This window comes from Enhydra lutris, unplaced genomic scaffold (genome assembly GCF_002288905.1).
Source record: "Enhydra lutris kenyoni isolate GAN:26980312 unplaced genomic scaffold, ASM228890v2 scaffoldscaffold57, whole genome shotgun sequence".
Taxonomy (NCBI): domain Eukaryota; kingdom Metazoa; phylum Chordata; class Mammalia; order Carnivora; family Mustelidae; genus Enhydra; species Enhydra lutris.
In genome coordinates this window covers 8,549,524-8,574,674 of record NW_019154141.1, presented here as the reverse complement: position 1 = coordinate 8,574,674, position 25,151 = coordinate 8,549,524, and the positions used below count along the sequence as shown (strand labels likewise).

Genomic DNA, 25,151 nt, shown 5'->3' with positions numbered 1-25,151 from the left:
TGCCCAAAGTCAAGGGCTTAGTATTGACTTTGCTGGCACTACAGCCAGGTCTTTATCTTCCAGTCCAGTGCCTGTTTTGTCCTTACTAAGGGCCCATGCAATGCAGAAAAGGAGGGCTTGGTGGTTTTCCAATGTGTGACAGTCAACAATATTCTCCTCTCATTCACGGGAGAGATAATGGTGTCTTAACTAAGGAGGCAGACTTTGGGGAGGAGCCCATTAATAATATATAAACCTCTAAAAATACAAAACATTCTAAAAATAACTGGTAGCAAATTAAAGGATTATTATCAAGGTCAACTCCTTTGAAGGAAAAGCATTTCAGCGCTGACTTCTTTTGAACAGAAAGAACGTTCCTTTGGGCTTATACTCTTGAAGGGCAACCCCAGAAAAGTAAAGGCGGCACTCTGAGATTTTTGTCAATTAGTTTAATATATGTCCATAGGTAGTTCATATGAATGCTTAAATTACAAAATTAGCTGCCATGGTCCAAATGTGTGGGACTTTAAGAAAGCTTTTAATAAAAGATAGCTAAGCATATCAACTTTGATTTCTAAAATGTATTTTAAACTTCGTAAAACAAGGCTAATTCTAGAATTATATAGCATTAAAGTAATTAAATCTTATGTTATTGTTATTTTAATAACTTAATTTCATGAACTGTTAAAAAAAATATTACATTTCAACTCCCAGTTTACACATTTCTGCATTAACTTAGAGAAAAATCCAAGTGAAAAGTTTCCATGCAGTTACAAAGGCAGCAGCACATGCTGCTTTCACAGCAACTTGTTATTGCCTCAGAACACACCTGCACATAAAGCATCAACAAAAAAATATCCACCCACCCCTCTCCCACCAAAAAACCCAACCTTTTCCCATCCCCAGCAAAAATTACCTGGTACAAGCAGTGACTTAAAAAATGCTTTCTTAAGTAGGAAGCATTTATAAAATGCAGAGATCTGAACAAGCTAAATGCTCGTGCAGATAGATGGGTCTCTCCCCCAAGAGTTCCTTCCTCAAGAGGCAGAGAGAACTCTCAATAGTTTAGGAAAGCTCATTTTTAAAAGTGTATTTATGCATATTCATGGCTATTTCTTTGAAACACTATACCTAGCCTCAACTGTGGAAGAAATAAAAAGCAGAAGGAAAAGCAAAGGGACACGGCCATAACACAGAGAACAGAGCTTCTCTATGAACACATCCAATAGTTTGCAACAACATGTGTAACTTCACACAGACCACTGATCTGATCTAGGTGAAGCAGTTAATTTTTCATGCATTTGTTACTCAAGGAAAACAAACAACCACTTAAATACAGCATTCACATTGTCATTAGCTCATGGTATCAGCTCAGGAAAAAACTGTGCTCCTGTACTACCTATCCTTAGAATTTTCCATGTACGTGTAAATATCCTAAACCCTATTAACACTGTCATCAGCACCTCCCACCTACAAAACATACACTGAACTACATTATGTTTTGAGTCCCTGAAATTTTAATACCACATATAGTGTTCTAAATTTTACTGTTTTACAAGGTTAATGTACACACAGAAGAAAACACCAAGCAATGTGTATTGTGCAATTCCAATAGTTATTTGTGGAATCTTGGTTTAGAGTGTCTTTACAGCCTTGCAACTACCCAGTTTAAACAAAGAGCAACAATCTAATTATGTATCTGTAAATTTCATGATATTTCTTCAAACATCAAAGCACTAAAAGCACTGATGATTCATGTTATAATTTTAAAAGTATTTTAAAACCACACAGACTCATATATCATTCCTTTTATAAAGTAATCAAAATAATTTGGTTATCTGGAAGAAAATTACTGAAACAGAGTCCTTCCATTGCATCTATAACCTCTGTAAAACTCTGAACCAAAACCAGAACAGGTGATGAAATAAGGATTTCTTAGTCACTTGGGAGTGTTTGGCCTTTAAGATGAGAAATGGACTGGTATTTTTCATGTTTCCCATGAATTCAGAGCTTACAGGTAGCATCAGGACTCTGGTCTCTATGATGATTCTACATGGCTTTCACTTTGATTTGTTTCATTTTCATTTGCTTCTTCTCTAATTTCTTTTGCTCACGTCTCAAGGCAGCTTCCTAGAGAAAGAAAGGGAATCCAAACTAAGCTCTAAGCACACATAGAAAAAAACAAAACTAGAACACTGCCTATATTATTCAAAAACCTAGTCTATAGTCTATAACTTTCCAAAAGACAGTTATAAAAACTGCTAATATCTACGTTGGTTAATGAAAATTAGCTTAAAGTGAAGTAACGGTAACTAAAACCTCAAATTAGAAAGAAACTAAACACTACATTTAAGCAATTTTGTTATTCTGATTTTTCCTATACCCAGGAAACACTAACCCAACTTTCATCATAACATTTACATGTATCTGCCAAGGATGTGTACTTCAGTTCAGAAAAGCTTAAGATTTTGTTTGTTTAGGCTATTAATGGTGCATCTGTTCTTATAAGCGTAGACATTAAACCTGAACACAATACTTCAGGGCATAAATATAAACAAAAAATATTAGGATTCTCTAATTCTATAATCAAACTAAACATTTTATAAAACAAGATGCATTGGACCACAGGGCACATGTTTCTATCGAAATTCCTAATTTCTTTCAGTTAAGTGTTTGCCTTGAAAGATGAGAGTGGAACTTTCAAAATGGGATTGTGCTGGGGAAAGGATAATTTATATCATTCTCCAGGATCACAGACTCCATCTAACCTGGTTTGAGGAAGACGGATTATTTATTGTTCCTAATAGTGCTATCAACTAAGTAATAATGCCCCAAGTGCAGAGAAAATGCTAAACTTTTAAGCCTGTGTACATTCCTACACAGAATTACCTTTACAGTCAATGAAGCATAATTAGAAGTAATTATGTTATCGTAATTAGAAGGCGCCCTTCTAAACCCTAGTTTTACCATTAAGCAGGGTAAGAAACGGTCTTACCTCCAGCCTGCGCTGTTTCTCAGGATCCTCCTCATTCATGATTCGCTCCTTCTCTGCTCTTTTCTTCTCCTCGCGCCGAGACTGCGCAGCTTCCTGTCTCTGCACATGTGTCAGCTTCAAGAAGTTTTCTTCTACTCGAGCTCGGTTTTTATCTGCTTTCTGTTTGCCCTTTTCCCCAAGACACAAGACGATTTGTAAGAAATCCATTTCAATCAAACAGAATCAAGTCCCATTTAGTATTCTTTTATAAAACTATTCCCATTTAGCACTTTGAGGTCAACTAGCAAACATAAAATCGCTGAAATCATTGCTCTCTGACTCCCCCAGTGGGAAAACAACAATAAAAGGTGCCAACTTAAAATACAGGCTGCGGGTCTTACTTCTCTGTTGAGTCGGAACTTTTTGGCTTTATCAATAGAATAAATCACCATGTTCATCAAGGGTAGCAAAGCCTCCATATCCTTTGGGTAAGTGTTACCTGAGCCAGGCACTGGAAAACAAAGCCATTTTCCTATTGAGTTAATGGCAGCATTAATCCTTCTGGGTCACCCAACTCTTTTTTAAAATTAATTAATTAATTAACTAATCCCCCCCACTCCTTTTTTGGGTATTAATAGACTCCTTTCTCCAAGTGTCTTAGGCAGCTAAAAAGCAGCAGAAAATAGAAATTAAAATAAATAGAAGGATCTCTTATTGAAGAACCCCCAAAACCAACAAGCTGGCAGGCATGGGGTGGGTTTTAATGTAGCTTTTTATGGCTGTCATAAAGGAACAATATTCTCCTTAAGATCCTCTCACAGAAAATGAAGAACTCAGGCAAGACTACAGAACACTTACCATTAAATGTAAACAATAGTGTCCTCTTAGTGTCAGGTAGCTTTAAAGGCTGACCTTCCCTGTCATAAAAGAAAGGCTATTTAGAAAGAACATAAGAGAGATAATTCCCATTCACGTCTATCACCCAATTCATTTAGATGAACAGATTCCTGCAGATAATCAGCACAGTATTTGGCTTGGCATCCCCAGTTACATATAATCTCAGAGCCTGAAGGAGCTTTACAGGTCCCTGGTCCACTTGTCTTATCTGATGGATGCATTCCCAAGTGATCTTTATCCTATATCTGAACACCTCCAGTGCTGTTCTCCAGGCAGGATATATTCCTCTCACCTGGGGAGCCAGAATGAGCCTATATTTAAGTATGATGACTGTATTTTTAAAAATATTTTTGTTTATTTTGAAGGATTTTTATATTTTATTTCCAACTCCTACTCTATCTCCCTATAATGAAGCATCTTTGAGTCAGGCTCAGAATAAATTTAGAAATGATCTACTATAGCATATATAATTTAGTTCTGACTCACCAAAGATTCCTTTGTAATCTTTAACTTTCAGCCCCTCCCTCCTCCCCTCACACATTAAAAGCTTCATGAATGTGTCACGATGTGATACTTTGCCCACAGTGTTGTTATTAAGCAAGGAAGATGCAACACTATCCACAGGAATAAGGTCCTGAATAATTTTGACATACAACTAAAATCCAGATTGGCTTTTAACTGTATTTAACTCCACAGATTATGTGAGAGAGACCCTTAACCGAAAATTTAGGTCAGAACCAATTCTACACCAAGGGTAAACTTAAATAAGTACACGCTCCTCAGATAGGATGTGATTTCAAGCAACAAATTTAAGCTCTGAATATGAATACTCAAATAATATTACTCTAACGCCAGAAACTCTGCACATTGAGAGCATCTGATAATATACTAGAAAAGAATATAATCCCCCAACCATTCAAAGAAGGAAGCCAAAAAGGCCATGAAATAAAATTCAGAGATCTGCAGTCAAACATAAAGCAAAATCACAGATTTGTATCATAAATTAAAAAGGGGGAAAAAAAAAACTTTGACTACAAAGGACAAAGAGATTAGCAATTGCATTTTCTTTAGTATCTGCCAACCTGTAAGAGTCTCATCTACCTCATTGAGTGGCTGGTGCATCCATGTGGCGACACACTGCAAACTGGGGGGCTTATTTCTTTGTCCCCCGTAAGTTTTCAGTTACCTTCATGACACATGCAGTCAAAGCGAAGGAAAGCTTAGAAAGCCTGTCATCAACTTCCCTCACTCATTTGGTAAGAAAAATTGCAGAAGCACCTTACAGGTGTTTCAACACAGAAAGCTAGCGGGACAGTGAATTTCAATATTTTTTATCTCATACGTACTCTTGCATAATTTTTGGACCAGAGAACTGGTCTGAAAAATGAACGGATTCAATCTTGTCAGCATAGTGTGTAAGAAAGTGAACCATCTGAAATAAAGAAAAAAAATTTTTTTTAAAGTAGGGTTTGATGCATTTCCCTTTTTTCATAATGATATTCATTCCTTAATCCTCCTTGATTTTTCACAACAGCATTAAGGTTAAAGCTTTTAAAAAATGAAATTTAAATAAGATAAGGGATCTCTCTACGATGGAACTAGCACCTTTAGTCACACCAATGATCAAATTTCTTCTTATTGAGCAGCTGAAATTATATCTCAAGATAATGTTCTAAACAAGAATGAATGCATGAAGATAAAACCTAAAATAATTTCAGGGGATTCTTCATAAAAACATCACCTTGAACTTACATTAGAACGGTCTTTGAGCTACTCTGTACTTTTGTGATGCTAAGATATGCTGGCTGTTACCATTCTATAACCAACAGAAAAAAATGGTTCTCTATACATTTCTCCTCTTCTACACTAACTGAAGCTAGGAAAAAATGGACTAAATGACATAGTGATAAGGATCAATGCTGTAGTCCTTTTAGAAAAACTTGAAAGCCATTAGCAATCCTAGGAATAAATTGCTCTTGATTCAGAGAGAAGTACTTGACTAATCAAATTGTCTCTTTTGACAAGTTAATCTATTGCTTAAAGAAGGTATTTTAATGTTTGTGTGGGAAAGGAATGGAGCAATGTCGTAAAATGAAGAACACCGTGCAGTGTGACTTTTGGGGGAGCGCCTGTAATTGCTATGGTCTGCCAATGTAGGTCTTCTATTGCATTTACCTTTGTATCCATCATTCCCTCTGTGACTTCTCCCATCTCTGACAGGATGGCCAAGGAATCTGGCAGTCCATACTTTGCTCCAGACTTAGGTTTGTCACTACAAAACTCACTCTAGAGGAAGAAGTAATTGAAGGTAAGACATGATATTTTATTATGCACAAACTTTTTTTTCCTCAAGATAATATGTGCTGACCTATTTCAAAGTGGTGCTTAACAAGTCAAATGATATAATTAATTACCCTATGCTTTAGATCTGAATGCCTATGTAATGAGGAGGAACAGTTCTACATGTATTTGAGTTGAAACAATGAGACATACCAGATCCTGCATCTCTTTCTGTAGTCGCACCAAGGCTTTCCGAGTGCCAACAGCAAATACATAGGTATCCATGTCTTCATCATTCATGGTTACTTTTATTTGCTTTAAAAACGACAACAACAAAACTCACCTGTTAGGTTCTGTGATAGGCAGAGTCCTATGATGACCCCTGAGAGTCCCACCCCCTGGTGTCTACATCCTCCCCTTGAACGTGAGAGGAACCCGTGAGTATGGCGGCCATCACTCCTGTGACTATGTTGTGTCACGTGGCAGAAGGCTGCTGAGCAGACGACACTGAGTTAGTCAAAAGGGACTTTATCTAGGAATGACCTAATCAAGTGAGCCCTCAAAAGGGTCTGCGCCCTAGTTGGAGAAAAGAGTTGAACTCGGAAAGGGCTTATGGGGGTGGGCGGGGGATGGAGACCATGTGGCAAAGACTTCAGAATGGTCTCTAGGAGCTGAATAGTTTCCAGTTGGCAATAGTAAGAAAATGGGGACTTAAAACCATGGGGAGCTGACTTCTGTCAACAACCCGAATGACCTTAAAAAGAGGACCCCAAGCTCTCAAAATTCAAGTTGCTGAACATTTGGACTTGCTGGGAGGGCAGTGTATCCAGGGAGGGCCTGGAAGCCCTCTGCATACCACCCCCATTCCCATAACTTGCCTCTCTTCCATTTGGCTATTCCTGAATTGTACCCTGTCAATAAAAATGTTTTCCTGAGTCCTAGGAGCCATTCTAACAAACTACTGGACCCCAAAGAAGGGCCATGGGAACTCTTGATTTATAGACAAGTAATCTCAGAAGTACAAGACCTGCCTGGGACCTGCAGGTGGCATCTGAAGTGTGAGCAGTCTTATGGAACTGAGACTTTAACCTGTGCAGTCTGGCCCTAACTCCAAGTCAGATGTGAATTGAACTGAATTGTTGGACACACAGCTGGTATTTGGGCAACCAGAGAACTGCCTCTTCATGTTGGAAAACACCACAGATAAACAGTTTTTAATATACTGCACTGGACCAGGGAGATAAAATTACAAACCTCAAGAGTCTGGTATGATAAAACATAGCACTATTTGTCATCCTAACTATATCTTAAAATGTCTGGGTCAAAAATGATCAGTATATAGAGGGAAGTGTTAAAGTAGGGAAATATAACAAAGACCTGGAAAGATGGCAGCTCTAAAAGGAAAGGTTTTCTGCTCTTTTATCACTGAACAGAAATTACACAAAACACCTAAACAAAACCCAGAAAAAGGACTAAAAATACAGAGAATCATGTTTGTTGAGGCTGTTTATCTTTGCAGAAAAAATAAGAGATAAAACAATGGCTGACTCAAGAAAATATACTAAATCTACTTCAAGAAAGAACTGAAAATGATTAAAACAACACTCTAAAGAGTAATTTCCACAAAAGGATAGCTGAAGAGGCATCAAAATCTCCTTGTTTCCTACCTAATAAGACTGTATCTAGTAGGAGAAAGAATGACAGGACTCTTAACTGATGAGGCTTTAAAAATTAGTGGATTAAACCAACCATCAGTGGCCATATAAGAAAAATTAAGTAAAAGATATAGATTTGCAACTAAAAATGAGACCTTTAAAATAATAACATGAGTTTTGATCTAATGACATTTCTAAGTATCTAATTATATTACTAATATAGTATTTGTTAACCAAATACTACTTTGTATTTTGACATATATGCAGACATCTCTTTTCTTCTAGTTTATATAAAAGAAACTGTATTTTTCAGTATATTTTGGTTTCTCACAGCAGTGGGAGCCAGCACAATTATTTGTTGAATGACTGAAGGGGGGGAATTTGGCATTTCTGGCAAAGGATACAATTTGCAGATTAACATGTTGATTTAAATAAAGGGAAGAAGATATACAAAACAATAAGGTCCCCAGATCATGATTTGAACTCATTCAAGCCCAAGATGTATTATTTGAAGCAAAAAATATTTAAGAAACCCACCTTATTGTCAAAGATAAAAGCATTCATGAGGCACAGAGTAAGATGTGAGATCAAACTGTGACAACTATTTTCCCCTCCATCATCCAGGCTGATTCAACGAATTTACCTAGTGATAGAATATTATCTCCTTCCCTACAAAAAAACACGTTCCCTACTCTCCATGGTTGGTACACTAAGTAGAAGATAAGCCATCTAAACAGAAAAGGGTCCATTTTCGACAAGGGACCCAAGTTGCTTCAAATTCAAACAGAATCCATTCAGGAATGGAATAAGCTCTAAGAAGATAAGAATTTAATCTGCACAGAGAAAACCAGCAGGTAGAATACATACCACTTGATCACTCACTGGTCTCATCATCCGAGCCAGGACATTTAGTAAGTCTTGTCTCTTGAGGAACTGAAAAAACAAAAGAATAGTTGCAACTTTTTTTACTATAAAGAAAAGACCGTGAAGGGAGAATCGAATATTTTAAGAAATATAATCTACATTTGCCAATTAGTAGAAAGATGATTTTTATATTTTATTTTTAGCTAAAAAAGAAAGGATGAGACAGTGAATTTGGATTTGGAATCACACTGGAAAACAATTAAGGAAGATACACATTGTACCAGAAATTCCATACTTACTCTCAGCTGGATAAGCATCCCTTCACAGCACACTCGACCAGAACACCACAGGTTATAGATATGCTCATTCTCCTGGTTCAGCTTTCCTGTGCTTGTGGCTTCTTTGTTAGTTCCATCATCCCCTGGGGGTAAAACCACTTAATGTGATCTGCTGAAAATGTGGGGGCTTTACTATCTTACAGAACTCTCCTTTGGACATATAATAGATGGTCATATCATTCCTTTTAATACTCTTTGTCTCCATCAAAAAACTATGGACTCTAGGGGTGCCTGGCTAGTTGAGTTAGTAGAGCATGGGACTCTTGAACTCCAGACTGTGTGTTCAAGGCCCACATTGGGTGTAGAGATTACTGAAAAATATAATCTTAAAAAAAATAATCACAGACTCTACTAGTATTACTTGTTAATGATGATTAGTTTGGAATATAAATTTCTCAAAAGTAGATACAAAATGGAGCAAAGTCAGTTTAAATGTCTCTATCAAACGTTAGACAAAACTCCTATGCAGTGAATAAAAAAATACCATTAATAAGAACTATTCAATGTGCTCCCTCCTGTGTCTCCTATGGATTAACTTTAACCAAGTTTAGTTTCCCAACAGCAACATGGTAATAGTGCTATTAAGAGTTGTATTTTAGGGGCACCTGGGTGGCTCAGTGGGTTGGAGCCTCTGCCTTCGGCTCAGGTCATGATCCCAGGGTCCTGGGATCAAGCCCCGCATCGGGCTCTCTCTGCTCGGCGGGGAGCCTGCTTCCTCCTCTCTCTCTGCCTGCCTCTCTGCCTACCTGTGATCTCTGTCTGTCAAATAAATAAATAAATTAAAAAAAAAAAGAGTTGTATTTTAGATCGAGAACCAATAATTTCTTCCTTCATTTAATTCATTAAGTGTATAAAAGAAATTGTTCAATGACACAAGGTAAAGCAGACCAATACACCAAATGAAAACATAAGGGGTAGTGGAAGGCATTAAAGGCTGTTCATTTTCTGCCCTAATTTCCAAGTCAAAAAGGACCCTGAAATACTTTGGTATTTCAGTGGAGAGAGCTCTCAGTGGAGAGAGCAAGCATGGACACTAAAAGCAGGCAGACTAGGTTCTAATATTATGGTTGCAATTTAATAGCTTAGACAAATTTTAATACTTCTGGACTTTCGTACTTCCTTAAGAAAATAGAAACATATCCAACTGAGAGTATTATTGCAAAGATTAAATAAGAAACAATGGGGGAGGAGTCAAGATGGCAGAGAAGTAGCAAGCTGAGACGACATCAGGTAGAAGGAGATCAGCTAGATAGCTTATCTAACCAGTGCGAACACCTACAACTCCAACGGGAAATCAAAGAGAAGAGCAACAATTCTAGAAACAGAAAATTTTATCACTTTCTGAAAGGTAGGACCTGCAGAGAAGTGAATCCAAAGTGACGGGAAGATAGACCGCGGGGGGAGGGGCCGGCTCCCGGCAAGCGGCGGAGCAACGGAGCACAAAATCAGGACTTTTAAAAATCTGCTCCACGGAGGGACATCGCTCCAGAGGCTAAACCGGGGGGAAGCCCATGCGGGGTCAGCGTAACCCCAGGTCCTGCGCCGTCACAGAAGGACCGGGCGTGTCTGAGTGTCGCAGAGCTCGCAGGTATTAGAGCAGGGAAGCCGGCTATAGCAACAAAGCCGAGGAGTGAGCTCTCAGCTCGGGGTTACCTTGAACCGGGCACAGGCTGGGTGAGCTCGGAGCGCGGCCGGAGGCCAGGGAGACGGAGTGACTGAGCACTTTTCTCCAAGCGCGCGGCTGGAGGCCAGGGAGACGGAATTGACCAAGCGCTTTTCTCCAAGCGCGACCAGAGGCCAAGGAGACGGGGAACGATTGGGCACTGTTCTCTGAGGACGCACTGAGGAGTGGGGCCCCGGGCTCTCAGCTCCTCCCGGCCGGAGACCGGGAGGCCGCCATCTTCATTCCCGCCCTCCGGAACTCTATGGAGAGCGCTCAGGGAACAAAAGCTCCCAAAAGCAAGCCCAGCAAACCCGAGCGGATTACTCAGCTGGGCCCTGGTAAGGGCGGGGCAATTCCGCCTCTGGCAAAGACACTTGAGAATCACTACAACAGGCCCCTCCCCCAGAAGATCAACAAGAAACCCAGCCAAGACCAACTTGACCTACCAAGGAAACAGCGGAATTCCAGAGGAGAAGAAAGCAAATCTTATCTGGACAAAATGACAAGGCGGAAAAACTCACCACAAAAAAAAAGAACAAGAGGCAATACCGAAGGCTGGGGACCTAATCAATACGGACATTGGTAATATGACAGATCTAGAATTCAGAATGATGATTCTCAAGGTTCTAGCCGGGCTCGAAAAAGGCATAGAAGATATTAGAGAAACCCTCTCCGGAGAGATAAAAAAGCCCTTTCTGGAGAAATAAAAGAACTAAAATCTAACCAAGTTGAAATCAAAAAAGCTATTAATGAGGTGCAATCAAAAATGGAAGCTCTTACTGCTAGGATAAATGAGGCAGAAGAAAGAATTAGTGACATAGAAGACCAAATGACAGTGAATAAAGAAGCTGAGCAAAAGAGAGACAAACAAATACTGGACCAGGAGGAGAAAATTCGAGCGATAAGTGACACCATAAGATGACACAACATTAAAATAATTGGGATTCCAGAAGAAGAAGAAAGAGAGAGGGGAGCAGAAGGTATATTGGAGAGAATTATTGTAGAGAATTTCCCTAATATGGCAAAGGGAACAAACACCAAAATCCAGGAGATGCAAAGAACGCCCCTCAAAATCAATAAAAATAGGTCCACACCCTGTCACCTGATAGTAAAATTTACAAGTCTTAGCGACAAAGAGAAAATCCTGAAAGCAGCCCAGGAAAAAAAGTCTGTAAAATACAAGGGTAAAAACATTAGATTGGCAGTGGACTTATCCACAGAGACCTGGCAGGCCAGAAGGAGCTGGCATGATATATTCAGAGCACTAAATGAGAAAAACATGCAGCCAAGAATACTATATCCAGCTAGGCTATCATTGAAAATAGAAGGAGAGATAAAAAGCTTCCAGGACAAACAAAAACTGAAAGACTTTGCAAACACCAAACCAGCTCTACAGGAAATATTGAAACGGGTCCTCTAAACAAAGAGAGAACCTAAAAGTAGAAGATCAGAAAGAAACAGAGACAATATACAGTAACAGTCACCTTACAGGCAATACAATGGCACTAAATTCGTATCTCTCAATAGTTACCCTGAATGTTAATGGGCTAAATGCCCCAATCAAAAAACACAGGGTTTCAGAATGGATAAAAAAACAAACCCATCAATATGCTGCCTACAAGAAACTCATTTTAGACCCGAAGACACCTCCAGATTTAAAGTGAGGGGGTGAAAAACAATGTACCATGCTAATGGACATCAGAAGAAAGCTGGGGTGGCAATCCTTATATCAGATTAATTAGATTTTAAGCCAAAGACTATAATAAGAGAAGAGGAAGGACACTATATCATACTCAAAGGGTCTGTCCAACAAGAAGACCTAACAATTTTAAATATCTATGCCCCTAACATGGAAGCAGCCAACTATATAAACCAATTAATAACAAAATCAAAGAAATACATCGACAACAATACAATAGTAGGGGACTTTAACACTCCCCTCACTGAAATGGACAGATCATCTAAGCAAAAGATCAACAAGGAAATAAAGGCCTTAAATGACACACTGGACCAATGGACATCACAGATATATTCAGAACATTTCATCCCAAAATAACAGAATACACATTCTTCTCTAGTGCACATGGAACATTCTCCAGAATAGACCACATCCTGGGTCATAAATCAGGTCTCAACCAGTATCAAAAGACTGGGATCATTCCCTGCATATTTTCAGACCACAATGCTCTGAAGCTAGAACTCAATCACAAGAGGAAATTTGGAAAGAACCCAAATACATGGAGACTAAACAGCATCCTTCTAAAAAATGAATAGATCAACCAGGAAATTAAAGAACTGAAAAAATTCATGGAAACAAATGATAATGAAAACACAAGAGTTCAAAATCTGTGGGACACAACAAAGGCAGTCCTGAGAGGAAAATATACAGTGGTACAAGCCTTTCTCAAGAAACAACAAGAAAGGTCTCAAATACACAACCTAACCCTACACCTAAAGGAGCTGGAGAAAGAACAACAAAGAAAGCCTAAACCCAGCAGGAGAAGAGAAATCATAAAGATCAGAGCAGAAATCAATGAAAAAGAAACTAAAAAAACAATAGAACAAATCAACGAAACTAGGAGCTGGTTCTTTGAAAGAATTAATAAGACTGACAAACCCCTGGCCAGACTTATCAAAAAGAAAAGAGAAAGGACCCAAATAAAATCATGAATGAAAGAGGAGAGATCATAACCAACACCAAAGAAATACAAACAATTATAAGAACATACTATGAGTAACTCTACACCAACAAATTCGACAATCTGGAAGAAATGGATACATTTCTAGAGACATATAGACTACCACAACTGAACCAGGAAGAAATAGAAAACCTGAACAGACCCATAACCAGTAAGGAGATTGAAAAAGTCATCAAAAATCTCCAAACAAACAAAAGTCCAGGGCCAGACGGCTTCCCGGGGGAATTCTACCGAACATTTAAAGAAGAATTAATTCCTATTCTCCTGAAACTGTTCCAAAAAATAGAAATGGAAGGAAAACTTCCAAACTCATTTTATGAGACCAGCATCACCTTGATCCCCAAACCAGACAAGGATCCCATCAAAAAAGAGAATTACAGACCAATATCCTTGATGAACACAGATGCGAAAATTCTCACCAAAATACTGGCCAATAGGATCCAACAGTACATCAAAAGGATTATTCACCATGACCAAGTGGAATTTATTCCAGGGCTGCAAGGTTGGTTCAACATCCGCAAATCAATCAATGTGATACAACACATTAATAAAAGAAAGAACAAGAACCATATGATACTCTCAATAGATGCTGAAAAAGCATTTGACAAAGTGCAGCATCTCTTCCTGATTAAAACTCGTCTAAGTGTAGGGATAGAGGGCACATACCTCAATATTATCAAAGCCATCTATGAAAAACCCACTGCAAATATCATTCTCAATGGAGAAAAACTGACAGCTTTTCCGTTAAGGTCAGGAACACGACAGGGATGTCCATTATTACCACTGCTATTCAACATAGTACTAGAAGTCCTAGCTTCAGCAATCAGACAACAAAAAGAAATTAAAGGCATCCAAATCGGCAAAGAAGAAGTCAAACTATCACTCTTTGCAGATGATATGATACTATATATGGAAAACCCAAAAGGCTCCACTCCAAAACTGCTAGAACTTGTACAGGAATTCAGTAAAGTGTCAGGATATAAAGTCAATGCACAGAAGTTGCATTTCTTTACACTAACAACAAGACAGAAGAAAGAGAAATTAAGGAGTCAATCCCATTTACAATTGCACCCAAAACCATAAGATACCTAGGAATAAACCTAACCAAAGAGGCAAAGAATCTATACTCAGAAAACTATAAAGTACTCATGGAAGAAATTGAGGAAGACACAAAGAAATGGAAAAATGTTCCATGCTCCTGGATTGGAAGAACAAATATTGTGAAGATGTCTATGCTACCTAAAGCAATCTACACATTTAATGCAATCCCTATCAAACTCCCCCCCCATTTTTTTCAAAGAAATGGAAGAAATAATCCTAAAATTTATATGGAACCAGAAAAGACCTCGAATAGCCAAAGGAATATTGAAAAAGAAAGCCAAAGTTGGTGGCATCACAATTCCGGACTTCAAGCTCTATTACAAAGCTGTCATCATCAAGACAGCATGGTACTGGCACAAAAACAGACACATAGATCAATGGAACAGAATAGAGAGCCCAGAAATAGACCCTCAACTCTATGGTCAACTAATCTTCGACAAAGCAGGAAGGAATGTCCAATGGAAAAAAGACAGCCTCTTCAACAAATGGTGCTGGGAAAATTGGACAGCCACATGCAGAAGAATGAAATTGGACTATTTCCTTACACCACACACGAAAACAGACTCAGAATGGATGAAGGGCCTCAATGTGAGAAAGGAATCCATCAAAATCCTTGAGGAGAACACAGGCAGCAACCTCTTTGACCTCAACCGCAGCAACTTCTTCCTAGGAACATCGCCAAAGGCAACAGAAGCAAGGGCAAAAATGAACTATTGGGATTTCATCAAGATCAAAAGCTTTTGCACAGCAAAGGAAACCATTAACAAAACCAAAAGACAACTGACAGAATGGGAGAAGATATTTGCAAACGACATATCAGATAAAGGGCTAGTATCCAAAATCTATAAAGAGCTTAGCAAACTCAACACCCAAAGAACAAATAATCCAATCAAGAAATGGGCAGAGGGGGCACCTGGGTGGCTCAGTGGGTTAAGCCTCTGCTTTCAGCTCAGGTCATGATCTCAGGGTCCTGGGATCGAGTCCCACATCGGGCTCTCTGCTCCGCAGGGAGTCTGTTTCCTCCTCTCTCTCTCTCTGCCTGTCTCTCTGTCCACTTGTGATCTCTGTCTGTCAAATAAATAAAATCTTTAAAAGAAAAAAAAAAAAAAGAAATGGGCAGAGGACATGAACAGACATTTCTACAAAGAAGACATCCAGATGGCCAACAGACACATGAAAAAATGCTCCACATCACTCAGCATCAGAGAAATACAAATCAAAACCACAATGAGATACCACCTCACACCAGTCAGAATGGCTAAAATTAACAAGTCAAGAAATGACAGATGCTGGCGAGAATGTGGAGAGAGGGGAACCCTCCTATACTGTTGGTGGGAATGCAAGCTGGTGCAACCACTCTGGAAAACAGTGTGGAGGTTCCCCAAAAACCTGAAAATAGAGCTACCCTATGACCCAGCAATTGCACTACTGGGTATATATCCTAAAGATACAAACGTGGTGCTCTGAAGGGTCACATGCATCTGAATGTCTATAGTAGCAATGTCCACAATAGCCAAACTATGGAAAGAACCTAGATGTCCATCAACAGATGGATGGATAAAGACGTGGTATATATATACAATGGAATACTATGCAGCCATCAAAAGAAATGAAATCTTGCCATTTGTGACAACGTGGATGGAACTAGAGGGTATTATGCTTAGCGAAATAAGTCAATCAGAGAAGGACAACTATCATATGATCTCCCTGATATGAGGAAGTGGAGATGCAATGTGGGGGGTTTGGGGGTAGGAAAAGAAAAAATGAAAGAAGATGGGATCGAAAGACTCAATCTCAAAAAACAGACTGAGGGTTGCTGGGGGGAGGGGGGACGGGAGAGGGTGGTGGGGATATGGACACTGGGGAGGGTATTTGCTATGATGAGTGCTGTGAAATGTGCAGACCTGGCGATTCACAGACCTGTACCCCTGGGGATAAAAATACATATGTTTATTAAAATAAATTTAAAAAGATAAGAAAAAAATGTATGCAAAGTACCTAGCATAACACAGAAACAGTTGGCTGAAGAGCTGAGATGGATACTTGCTTACTAAAAGTAAACAAAGTGTGAAAGGCCAAACTGAGGCACTTACTCCCTACACTACACAAGTATAGGGCTTCCTCTAAGGTCCTTCAGTGTATACCTTTTCAGTGGATCCAAAACTAAAGTTCCTAGAATGTGAGGAAATTCTAAAGGATTTCTAATTTCTTTTTTTTTTTTTTTAAGATTTTATTTATTTATTTGACAGAGAGAGAGAGAGAGACATCACAAGTAGGCAGAGAGAGAGGGGAAGCAGGCTCCCCGGTGAGCAGAGAGCCCGATGCAGGGCTTGATCCCAGGACCTTGAGATCATGACCTGAGCCGAAGGCAGACGCTTAACCCACTGAGCCACCCAGGCGCCCCAAGGATTTCTAATTTCTAAATGACGAAATGAAAGCATTTATCAAGCTACCTGAAATGTCAAAATTCCTTTTTTCCAGGCAGACTTCTATCAACTTGTTTTAATAGCACTGATTATCTCATTCCAATCAGAAGAGGTTAATCAATAACTGTAACTGGCAATTACTGATTAATGAAAAATTAGAAGATTACTTCATAGATGCAATTAATTCAGTACATGAGCCCTAATAAAAACAGAATCCTTCCTGAGAGGAAAAAAAAGCATCCTCTTCAGCAGTGCATGAAAGCAGTTAGATGCTTATACTGAGGAGAATAAACGGTTCCTACCAGGTGGTGATCAGGCATGCAGCTGGACTTATATTAGCCTAACTTACCTACTAAGGTAAAGTTGCTCTCCAAAAGCTCTCTATGAGTATTAAACCAGGCTTGAGCAAGACGGCTATTTTTATTCTTCCCAATGATATAATTCATGATATAGGCGAGCAGACCAGTCACCATCAAAATTTCTAGATAATAACTCTCCCAACTGTTCTGGAGGTGTGCAGGCACCTAAAGATGAACAAATCATTCCACTTAATGTTGGGTAAGGTTGAAGGATGGAGTCTAACTCATGGGATAAAGGGGAATAAGGGAAGTGGATAATTTAGGTAACTGTCACTGAATATGGTTATACATTGAAAAATATGCCCATTTTGGTCAGCTTTTGGAAAGATTCTTTAAGGAAATGTTAGGACAATCAAATGGAATGAAAAGCTGGAAAGCCCTTTCTATTAACTTGATTCTGAGTCCTACCAACCAAATAAACCCAGTTTCTAGTCTCTTCATCATTCCTTGATAAATACAACTAGAAGACTAGAAAAAAAAACATAGGGCCTGCTTCTTTAGGTGTGGAGTTTTATCATTAGAATTGATGTCAAATTCTCACTATTACATCAACACCAGCTACATGTCACTAATTATATTTCTGGGATTAATAACAGCCAGATATTTTGTTGGTTAGTCTGGAATTCAGAATCCAGTATACCTACATCAACAATTGTTATTGGGTCTTTATTTTTGCTAGAAGAAGTATCTGGTTTGTCTTCATAACCTTCGAATTCTTCATCATCATATGGCTCACTCTCTGTATCTCCCTCCTACAAAAAGGAGGAACAATCTGTTTTCCCCTACAAATGTGCCCAGCAATTGCATCTCATTTTTGTAGGCAACATTTGTAGAGGAAAACAGAACATGTAAGTAGCAGCACAGAACACAGAAATATTCCATGTTTGTAACAAATGGTAACTCTCCATGTATTTGAACTGACACAATTCCCACCCACACAAAGGATCTATTCTCCACCCCTTCCAACCAGGGTCTCCATAGAGAAGAAAAATACAATTCATTCTTCTATCAATGTAAAAGATGGAACATACCACAAAACATCTAGAAGAACTCCACCTACTGAACAAAAGTGAAGATAGCAGACAGTAAAAATCTCCTTAGATCTGGGTGTTACTTTTAATGTCTGGAGAAAGTGCCAGTTACAAATCTTCCCATCCTTCCACTTTCCCAAAATCAAGAAAAAGAACCTCACGTGGGTATCTGTATCTTCAAAATCTCCTTCTTGGTTTTCATCCTGCCCTTCTAACTCCACAGTGGTCTCGTCTTCATCATCTTCTGTTGTTATCACCCGCTGAGGATTTTCAGTAACAGAATCTTCTGTGACATCCTCGAATTCAGCAAAGTCATTATCATCATATTCTACTATGTCTTCTTCATCCTCAAAATCATCAAACTTGGCTTCAGAGACACTCCCGAACACCAAAAGGACAACACAGAAAGCAAGGAAGGCTTTCATTGCACCTAAAAATGAGTTTAAAAAATAAACCAAAACCCTAAACGGACAGCCATTCTTCTATACATACCAATCAAATTTTGTAAATAGTTAAGAAATAAATCTGTGACCCTTCTGCTTTTAAAAATTTAATAAAATTCATTTCAGATAGCATTATATAAAGAGCAATGAGGTGAGGGGCAAGAGGACTGGGTTCTAGTCTGGACTCTGTCACTAGTTATCTGTGAAATCTTGGACAAGTCATTTAATTTCTTTGGTTTCTTTTTTTAATTATTGTTATTTTTTGTGGATTTTTTTTTTTTTAAGATTTTATTTACTTGTCAGAGAGAGAGAGTGAGCGTGAGCACAAGCAGGGGGAGAAACAGGCAGAGAGAAAAGCAGGCTCCCCATGGAGCAAGGGGCCCGATGTGGGACTTGATCCCAGGATCCTGGGATCATGACTGGAGCTGAAGGTCAAATAATAAATATTTAAACATGAGCCACCCACATGTTCCTTTAGGTTGATTTCCATTAACACTATGTATTAATCCTAAGCACTTAGAAAGTGGGAAGTAGTATAATGAAATAAGAACAAAATGCAACTATTTATCTATTAGCAATCATTCGTGAATAGAAAAAACCTTTCATCCTTAGGTCAACTTTGTGTGTGATATATGAACATCATCATCATCAAAGCAAACATTTAAGATACAAAAGTTCTAGGCCCTGTCCTAAAGGCTTTATAGAATCCACTAACTTAATCCTCATAACAACCCTCCGAGAAAAGTAGCATTAACATCTCCATTTCACAGATAAGTAAAATGAAGCAGAGAGATGCTAAGTAATACAGATACCAAGTGGCACAGAGCTATGATTTGATCCCAGTTATTCCCCCAGAATCCCTACTGTGAACCACTTCTCAACCTGCTTCTCAAGGGTAGGCCAGTGCTGTGATTTCACATCACTTAAAGTAGTAATTTTTTTCTAACAAAATTGTTCCTAGTGTACATAATAGAATTAAATACATCAGCATTTCACAGCTTTCTGAAAAGAACACTAGGTATTCCACGATCTAAACAAGTTTCCGAACCAACAAATACAATGAAATCAGATCTGTGACAAAAATGTGCCAAATGATATGAAAACATAGATGACAATGAAATCATCATACCAAACAGGTTAAGACTTTACCAAAAAAAAGGGAGTACATGTGATCTAGAGTTTGAAGAGTACTTAGAGTTAAACCATCAAATCTATTTAGGCTGTATTTCTAGTCCTCCCCTCTCATCTGAACACCAGCCTTATAGCACCAATTGTGTAACAGACATGTCCATTTCTGTGCTCTACACACTTTTCTGAATAGGGTCAAATAATAAATATTTTACGCTTTGTGTACAACATACTATTCTCCATTACACATTCTTTTTTAAAACAACTCTGTAAAAATGGAAAAACGATTCTTAGTTCATACGCTATGCAAAGACAGTCTGTCTTTCAGGCTACAGTCTGCTAACCACTACCCTACAAACATCTCAAAATTAACAGATACCTAAATTTCTCTCTCTCTACGTTAACATCAATCCCATTTCTCCAGTCTCTCTCTTTCTTGTGGAAAAGAGCAAGGTATCTACTTTCTCATTTCCTTTTCTCCTTCATATCTAATCAGACATCAAATCCTTGTGTTTCCTTGTTTGGTTCCCAGAGCCACCATGACAATCCAAGTTATCAACACCTGCTGAAGAATCAGTGTTATCCTAAATGGTCTCCCCATCTCAATTCTCTCCCTATTCCCTACTTCTCTTCCCAAAAAAACACACTGCCTTTTAAAACACAACTTTTGTTACATAAGAATTCAATAACCATGAAAGGCTAACCAGTTCCTACAGAGTATTATAAACTCTTCTGGCTCTCGCTGCTTTCCATAAGATGATCCTACTATATCTAATCAAATGTACCCTCACTGAACACATCAACACATCAAATACTATGCCAGGAGAAGGAAAATATCAAAATTTGCATGATACTTTAGCTTCAAGATGTGTTACTGAAAGTATTACTTGTGATAGTAAAAAATTTGAAACTGTGGGGTTAAACTGTGGGTACATACAAAAAACAAATTTATTTTTTGTCCATTAAAAATTGTTACAAATGGATTAAGAACCCCTCTTGTTTTAGAAGCAAATACACAAAAACGAAAAGGTTTAGAAGGATGTGTACCTATATATAAGTAGTTATTTTGTATGGTAAGATAATGGGCATTTTGCCTTTACTTTTTAATTTTTCTATGATGTGCTTTTGTAAAAAGTTCTTTAAAAAAATAAGGGACACCTGGGTGACTCAGTTGGTTAAGCATCTGCCTTTGGCTCAGGTCATGATCCCAGAGTCCTCGGATTGAGTACCACATCTGGCTCCTTGCTCAGCGGGGAGCTTGCCTCCCCCTCTGCCTGGCACTCCCCCTGCTTATGTGCATGTGCACACTCTCTCGCTCTCTCTCTCACACATAAATAAAATCTTTTTTTTTTTAAGATTTTTATTTATTTGACAGATAGAAAGATCACAAGTAGGCAGAGAGGGAGGCAGAGAGAGAGGGGAAACAGGCTCCCCACTGAGCAGAGATGTGCTGCTAGATCTAGGACACTGATATCATGACCTGAGCCGAAGGCAGAGGCTTAACCCACTGAGCCACCCAAGCGCCCCAAATGAAATCTTTAAAAATAAAAAATAAAAGCATGGTTTCTGTGCTCAAGAAGAGGTGCTACAGCCTATGGGATAGCTAGCTATACAGCTCTATAGCACAGAGCCCTGGTATCTTAGAAGTCTGGTAAAATGGAGCATTGGGTTTATAGACCCAAATCAGGGAAATTAGGCTAGGAAGGCAAGCAAGAGCCAGATCATGCGATCCTTACTTAAATACCACACGAAGAAGTTTGGGTGCTTAGAATCAACTAAGAGTTTAGGTAGGAGAATGGCACTTTCAGATTTGCAAATTAACCCTGGTAGCTCATATGTAAGGTGAACTGGGCTTCAGGTGGAATGTACCTGAGGTAGGAAAAATAAAAGTGGCTGAGATAGTTAGATAAGAGATAAAACAAGACTGAACTGGCAATGTTATTGGGGATGAACAGGAAAACAACTTGACAGATACTAAGAATTATACTGGTCAGCATAAAGTGACTGGATATAGGAATGTGGAAAAGGAAGATCTGGGTGATTCTAAGTTTTGGCTTGATTCATAACTAAACAAAGTCATCTTTGAGATAAAGAACAAAGGAGGAAAATTGTGGGGGGGGATAAATTAAATTTAGTACCTATTGAAAAGTTTGGAGTGTTTTCAGGTAGTATGTTAGATGATTAACATTTACCTCTTGATTTTCACAAACTCCCTATAAAAAGGAATTATTACCTATTTACAGAGGGAGAAAAGGAAGCAGTTTGAAACAGAAGTCTGGAGTTCAGGACAGAAGCGTAACTAAGATGGAAACAGAGATGATGCCAGAATAGATGAGATCCCCAGAGAGTATTAAGAATTAGGTTAAAAAACAAACACCAAAACTCTTGAAAAAAATCATAACAGCTAAGAGTTGGGCATAATGGGAAGAACTGGAATGGGAAACTAAGAAGGAATGGTTAGAAAAAAAAAAAAAAAAAAAAAAAAAAAAAAAGAGGGGCACCTGGGTGGCTCAGTCAGTTAAGGGTCTGCCTTTGGCTCAGGTCATGAGCCCAGGGTCCTGGGATGGAGTCCCGTGTCAGGGTTTCTGCTTGGTGGGGAGCATGCTTATCCCTCTCCCGCTGCCTGCCGCTCTGTATGCTTGTACTCTCTATCTCTCTGTCAAATAAATAAAATATTTTTTAAAAAATTTTAAAAAAGAGTAGATGTTAAAAAGTTCTCATCACAAAAAAAAAAGAAAAAAAAAGAAGGGACTCTCGTCAAAATGGTATTATAGGAGTCAAAGGAGAAGCATATTTCTAAGAAGGAAAAGAACTCAGTTTCAATTGCTACAGAAAGTTCAAGCAAAATATGGACCAGAAATTTCCAAATACTTGTAACAAAATCATTATTGGCAACTGCAAGGAAGTGGTCAAGATGGAAGCCAGAATGCAGGGAGTTGAGTGAGGTGAGCGGGTGGTAAAGGGAGTGAGCACTACTCTTTCAAGGTGCTCTGGGATAGTGAATATTCTGTATCTCATATTTACAACACTGTAGACTCTTAAAGGAATCAGTTCACTATCAAAGGCTATTGCCCAATACCTTGTAATCCATGGCTGATCAAGAAATATACTTAAAATTAGGGGCACCTGGGTGGCTCAGTTGGTTAAGTGTCTGCCTTCTGCTCAGGTCATGGTCCCAGGGACTGGGCTCCCTGCTCAATGGGGAGTCAGCTTCTCCCCCTGCCCCGCCCCGTGCTCATGCTCTCGCTCTCTCTCTCTCAAATAAGTAAATAAATCTAAAAATGAAAGAAATATACTTAAAATTGAACGAAATTAATAAAATTTGAAAGGCACAAATAATGTGAGAAATGCCATAAAGGACAGGCCAACGGCATATTCTTTCCAATATCTGGTCTTGGAGGTTAGCACCAGGTTAACAGTAACCTTAAAGAGGTTTGTGATATGTCTCCAAATATCTCTAGTTCCTTTAATAATCTTTTATTATAGTCAAAAGTGGAAGAAATATGAAAAAAGAGCACATACTTTGGTTGAGTTTACATTTGGTTTAAAACATCAGCAGTACCATTTACGAGCCATATGATCTTGTACTAATTACTTACAATTCCCTGTTCCCCACATACCTATTCACTATTTGCCTCATAAGGCTGTGGCTGGTATTACAGGAGATATGTGCCCGGCATATAGAAGGCATTCAATAAATATTATTTCTCCTTATTTCCTTCAAGCCCTATGCCTATGAACACCCTTTAAGATTTAAAAAACTTAACTCTTAGTGCTTCCCTGTCCAGATCTCAATCTTATACTTTTTCAAATAGAAGTAAATAAAGAGTAACATTGGCACAGACAACTTGAATAACTGCCAAGAAGTCATCATTTCAAATCATAACTTCCAGTTAGAATGTTCACATCGTAGAAACATTTCTAAGATAACTCAGCACTGTAACACGGCTTCTTCAAGGTTATTTGGGTTAAAGTTATCCAAGCCACTTATATCTTGGCCTTCCTTCTGAGAAGTCTCTCTGCTGCACCTATCATCTCATTTTTCAAAGGCACAACTTCCTGCCAGGCCTCCCAGTCCTGAGAGTCCTGGGGCAGGGAACACAAGCACTAACAGGTCTGGTTTAGTTATCTCCCTAGCTCACTGGGTGGTCTCTGGGTAACTGGGTCTGTACTTAAAAATCTGAAGAGGAATAAGTGGGGGAAATCATTCCTTGTTGTCATTTTATTATTTTTTTTTAAAGATTTATTTGTCAGAGAGAGAGCGAGCGCACAGGCAGGCAGAGGGATAAGCAGGCTCCCTGCTGAGCAAGGAGCCCAATGTGGGACTTGATCCCAGGATGCCGGGATCCTGACCTGAGCCGAAGGCAGCCGCTTAACACACTGAGCCACCCAGGCGTCCCCTTTGTCATTTTAGATTAGGCCTTTCTGACAACTACCAGACTACCAGACTTTTGGAAAACACGTAGACATTTCCCTGTCTCCTTACACTCCTCGGATACAAACGGGCTTATGTCAGAAACCTTCAGAGAAAACCATCCAGAGGTTGTTGTTTCTGTTAAGCCACTGGGCTCTAGTCTTTCCCACCATGGAGAATCAATTCATCCTAACGGCTATACTCCATTCTTCCTGTTGCACCCTGTAGCTTCCTGTAACTTTGCCCTTCTAGCTGGCATTTGCCCGTAGCTCTGCAGGCAAGTTCTCAAAAACGTCAAAATCACCCCAACCCCGAAGACCAAGAGAAAATGGGCCTTGGGGTGGACGAAGTTTGTTTTCTGTTTTTAAGAAGGCCAGGAGAGGTGAGAAGGCGGGATCCATGTCACCCCGGGCCTGACTTAGTGGGACTGGGTGGGAAACGGGACCTGGCTAGGCCACGCAACTTAAAAGTCGCTGCTCGGCCTGGCTGGGCCCCACCGACTAACGCGTCATGGCCCGTTTCGTACCTGAACTGCGGCTAGAACCCGGCCCAGCGCTCCTGCAGCCGCCGCTTCTAGGACCGGCTGCCACCTAAGCGGTCACCGCGATTTTACTGCCCCCGATCTCTCTAGGACGCAGCCGGACCAGGTAGCTCAGTCACGCTGAGCCACTCTTCACGTAGTCTCCGCCACCCGTTACGTAGAATGCGTGAGGACTGTCTGCGCTTGCGCGCGGCGGAGGGGGGCGGGGTGGCGGGCCGCGGCCTCGGGAACCGCGCGAGACCTCCTCCTCCCCCGCCCAGCGGAGGCAAGGTGGGGCTGCTGGGAAAATTACATAATCCTGGCCTCTTGGCCGGAACTGTCCACATCGATCCCAGCCCTCTCCACTAGGGTTCAGTCAA

At 39.5% G+C, this 25,151-nt stretch overlaps 1 protein-coding gene across 2 annotated transcripts; it reads right to left on the bottom strand.

Moving 5' to 3' along the window:
• Positions 1-413: 413 nt before the first annotated feature.
• Positions 414-24,961, bottom strand: LOC111158158 (coiled-coil domain containing 47). Of its 2 annotated transcripts, XM_022520047.1 has the most exons (13): positions 24,778-24,961; positions 18,428-18,696; positions 17,880-17,987; positions 17,226-17,400; positions 8,949-9,070; positions 8,653-8,718; positions 6,344-6,445; positions 6,026-6,136; positions 5,197-5,282; positions 3,812-3,870; positions 3,355-3,464; positions 2,975-3,142; positions 414-2,109 (listed from the first exon to the last, which is right to left on the bottom strand). In XM_022520047.1, the coding sequence occupies exons 2-13, from the start codon at positions 18,689-18,691 to the stop codon at positions 2,029-2,031; spliced, it is 1,452 nt and encodes a 483-aa protein (XP_022375755.1). In that variant the 5' UTR covers positions 18,692-18,696; positions 24,778-24,961; the 3' UTR covers positions 414-2,028. The 2 variants fall into 2 exon arrangements, with proteins under 2 accessions (XP_022375755.1, XP_022375756.1); XM_022520048.1 differs by lacking the exon at positions 24,778-24,961 and having other exon boundaries at positions 18,428-18,825.
• Between the last annotated feature and the right edge of the window lie 190 nt (positions 24,962-25,151).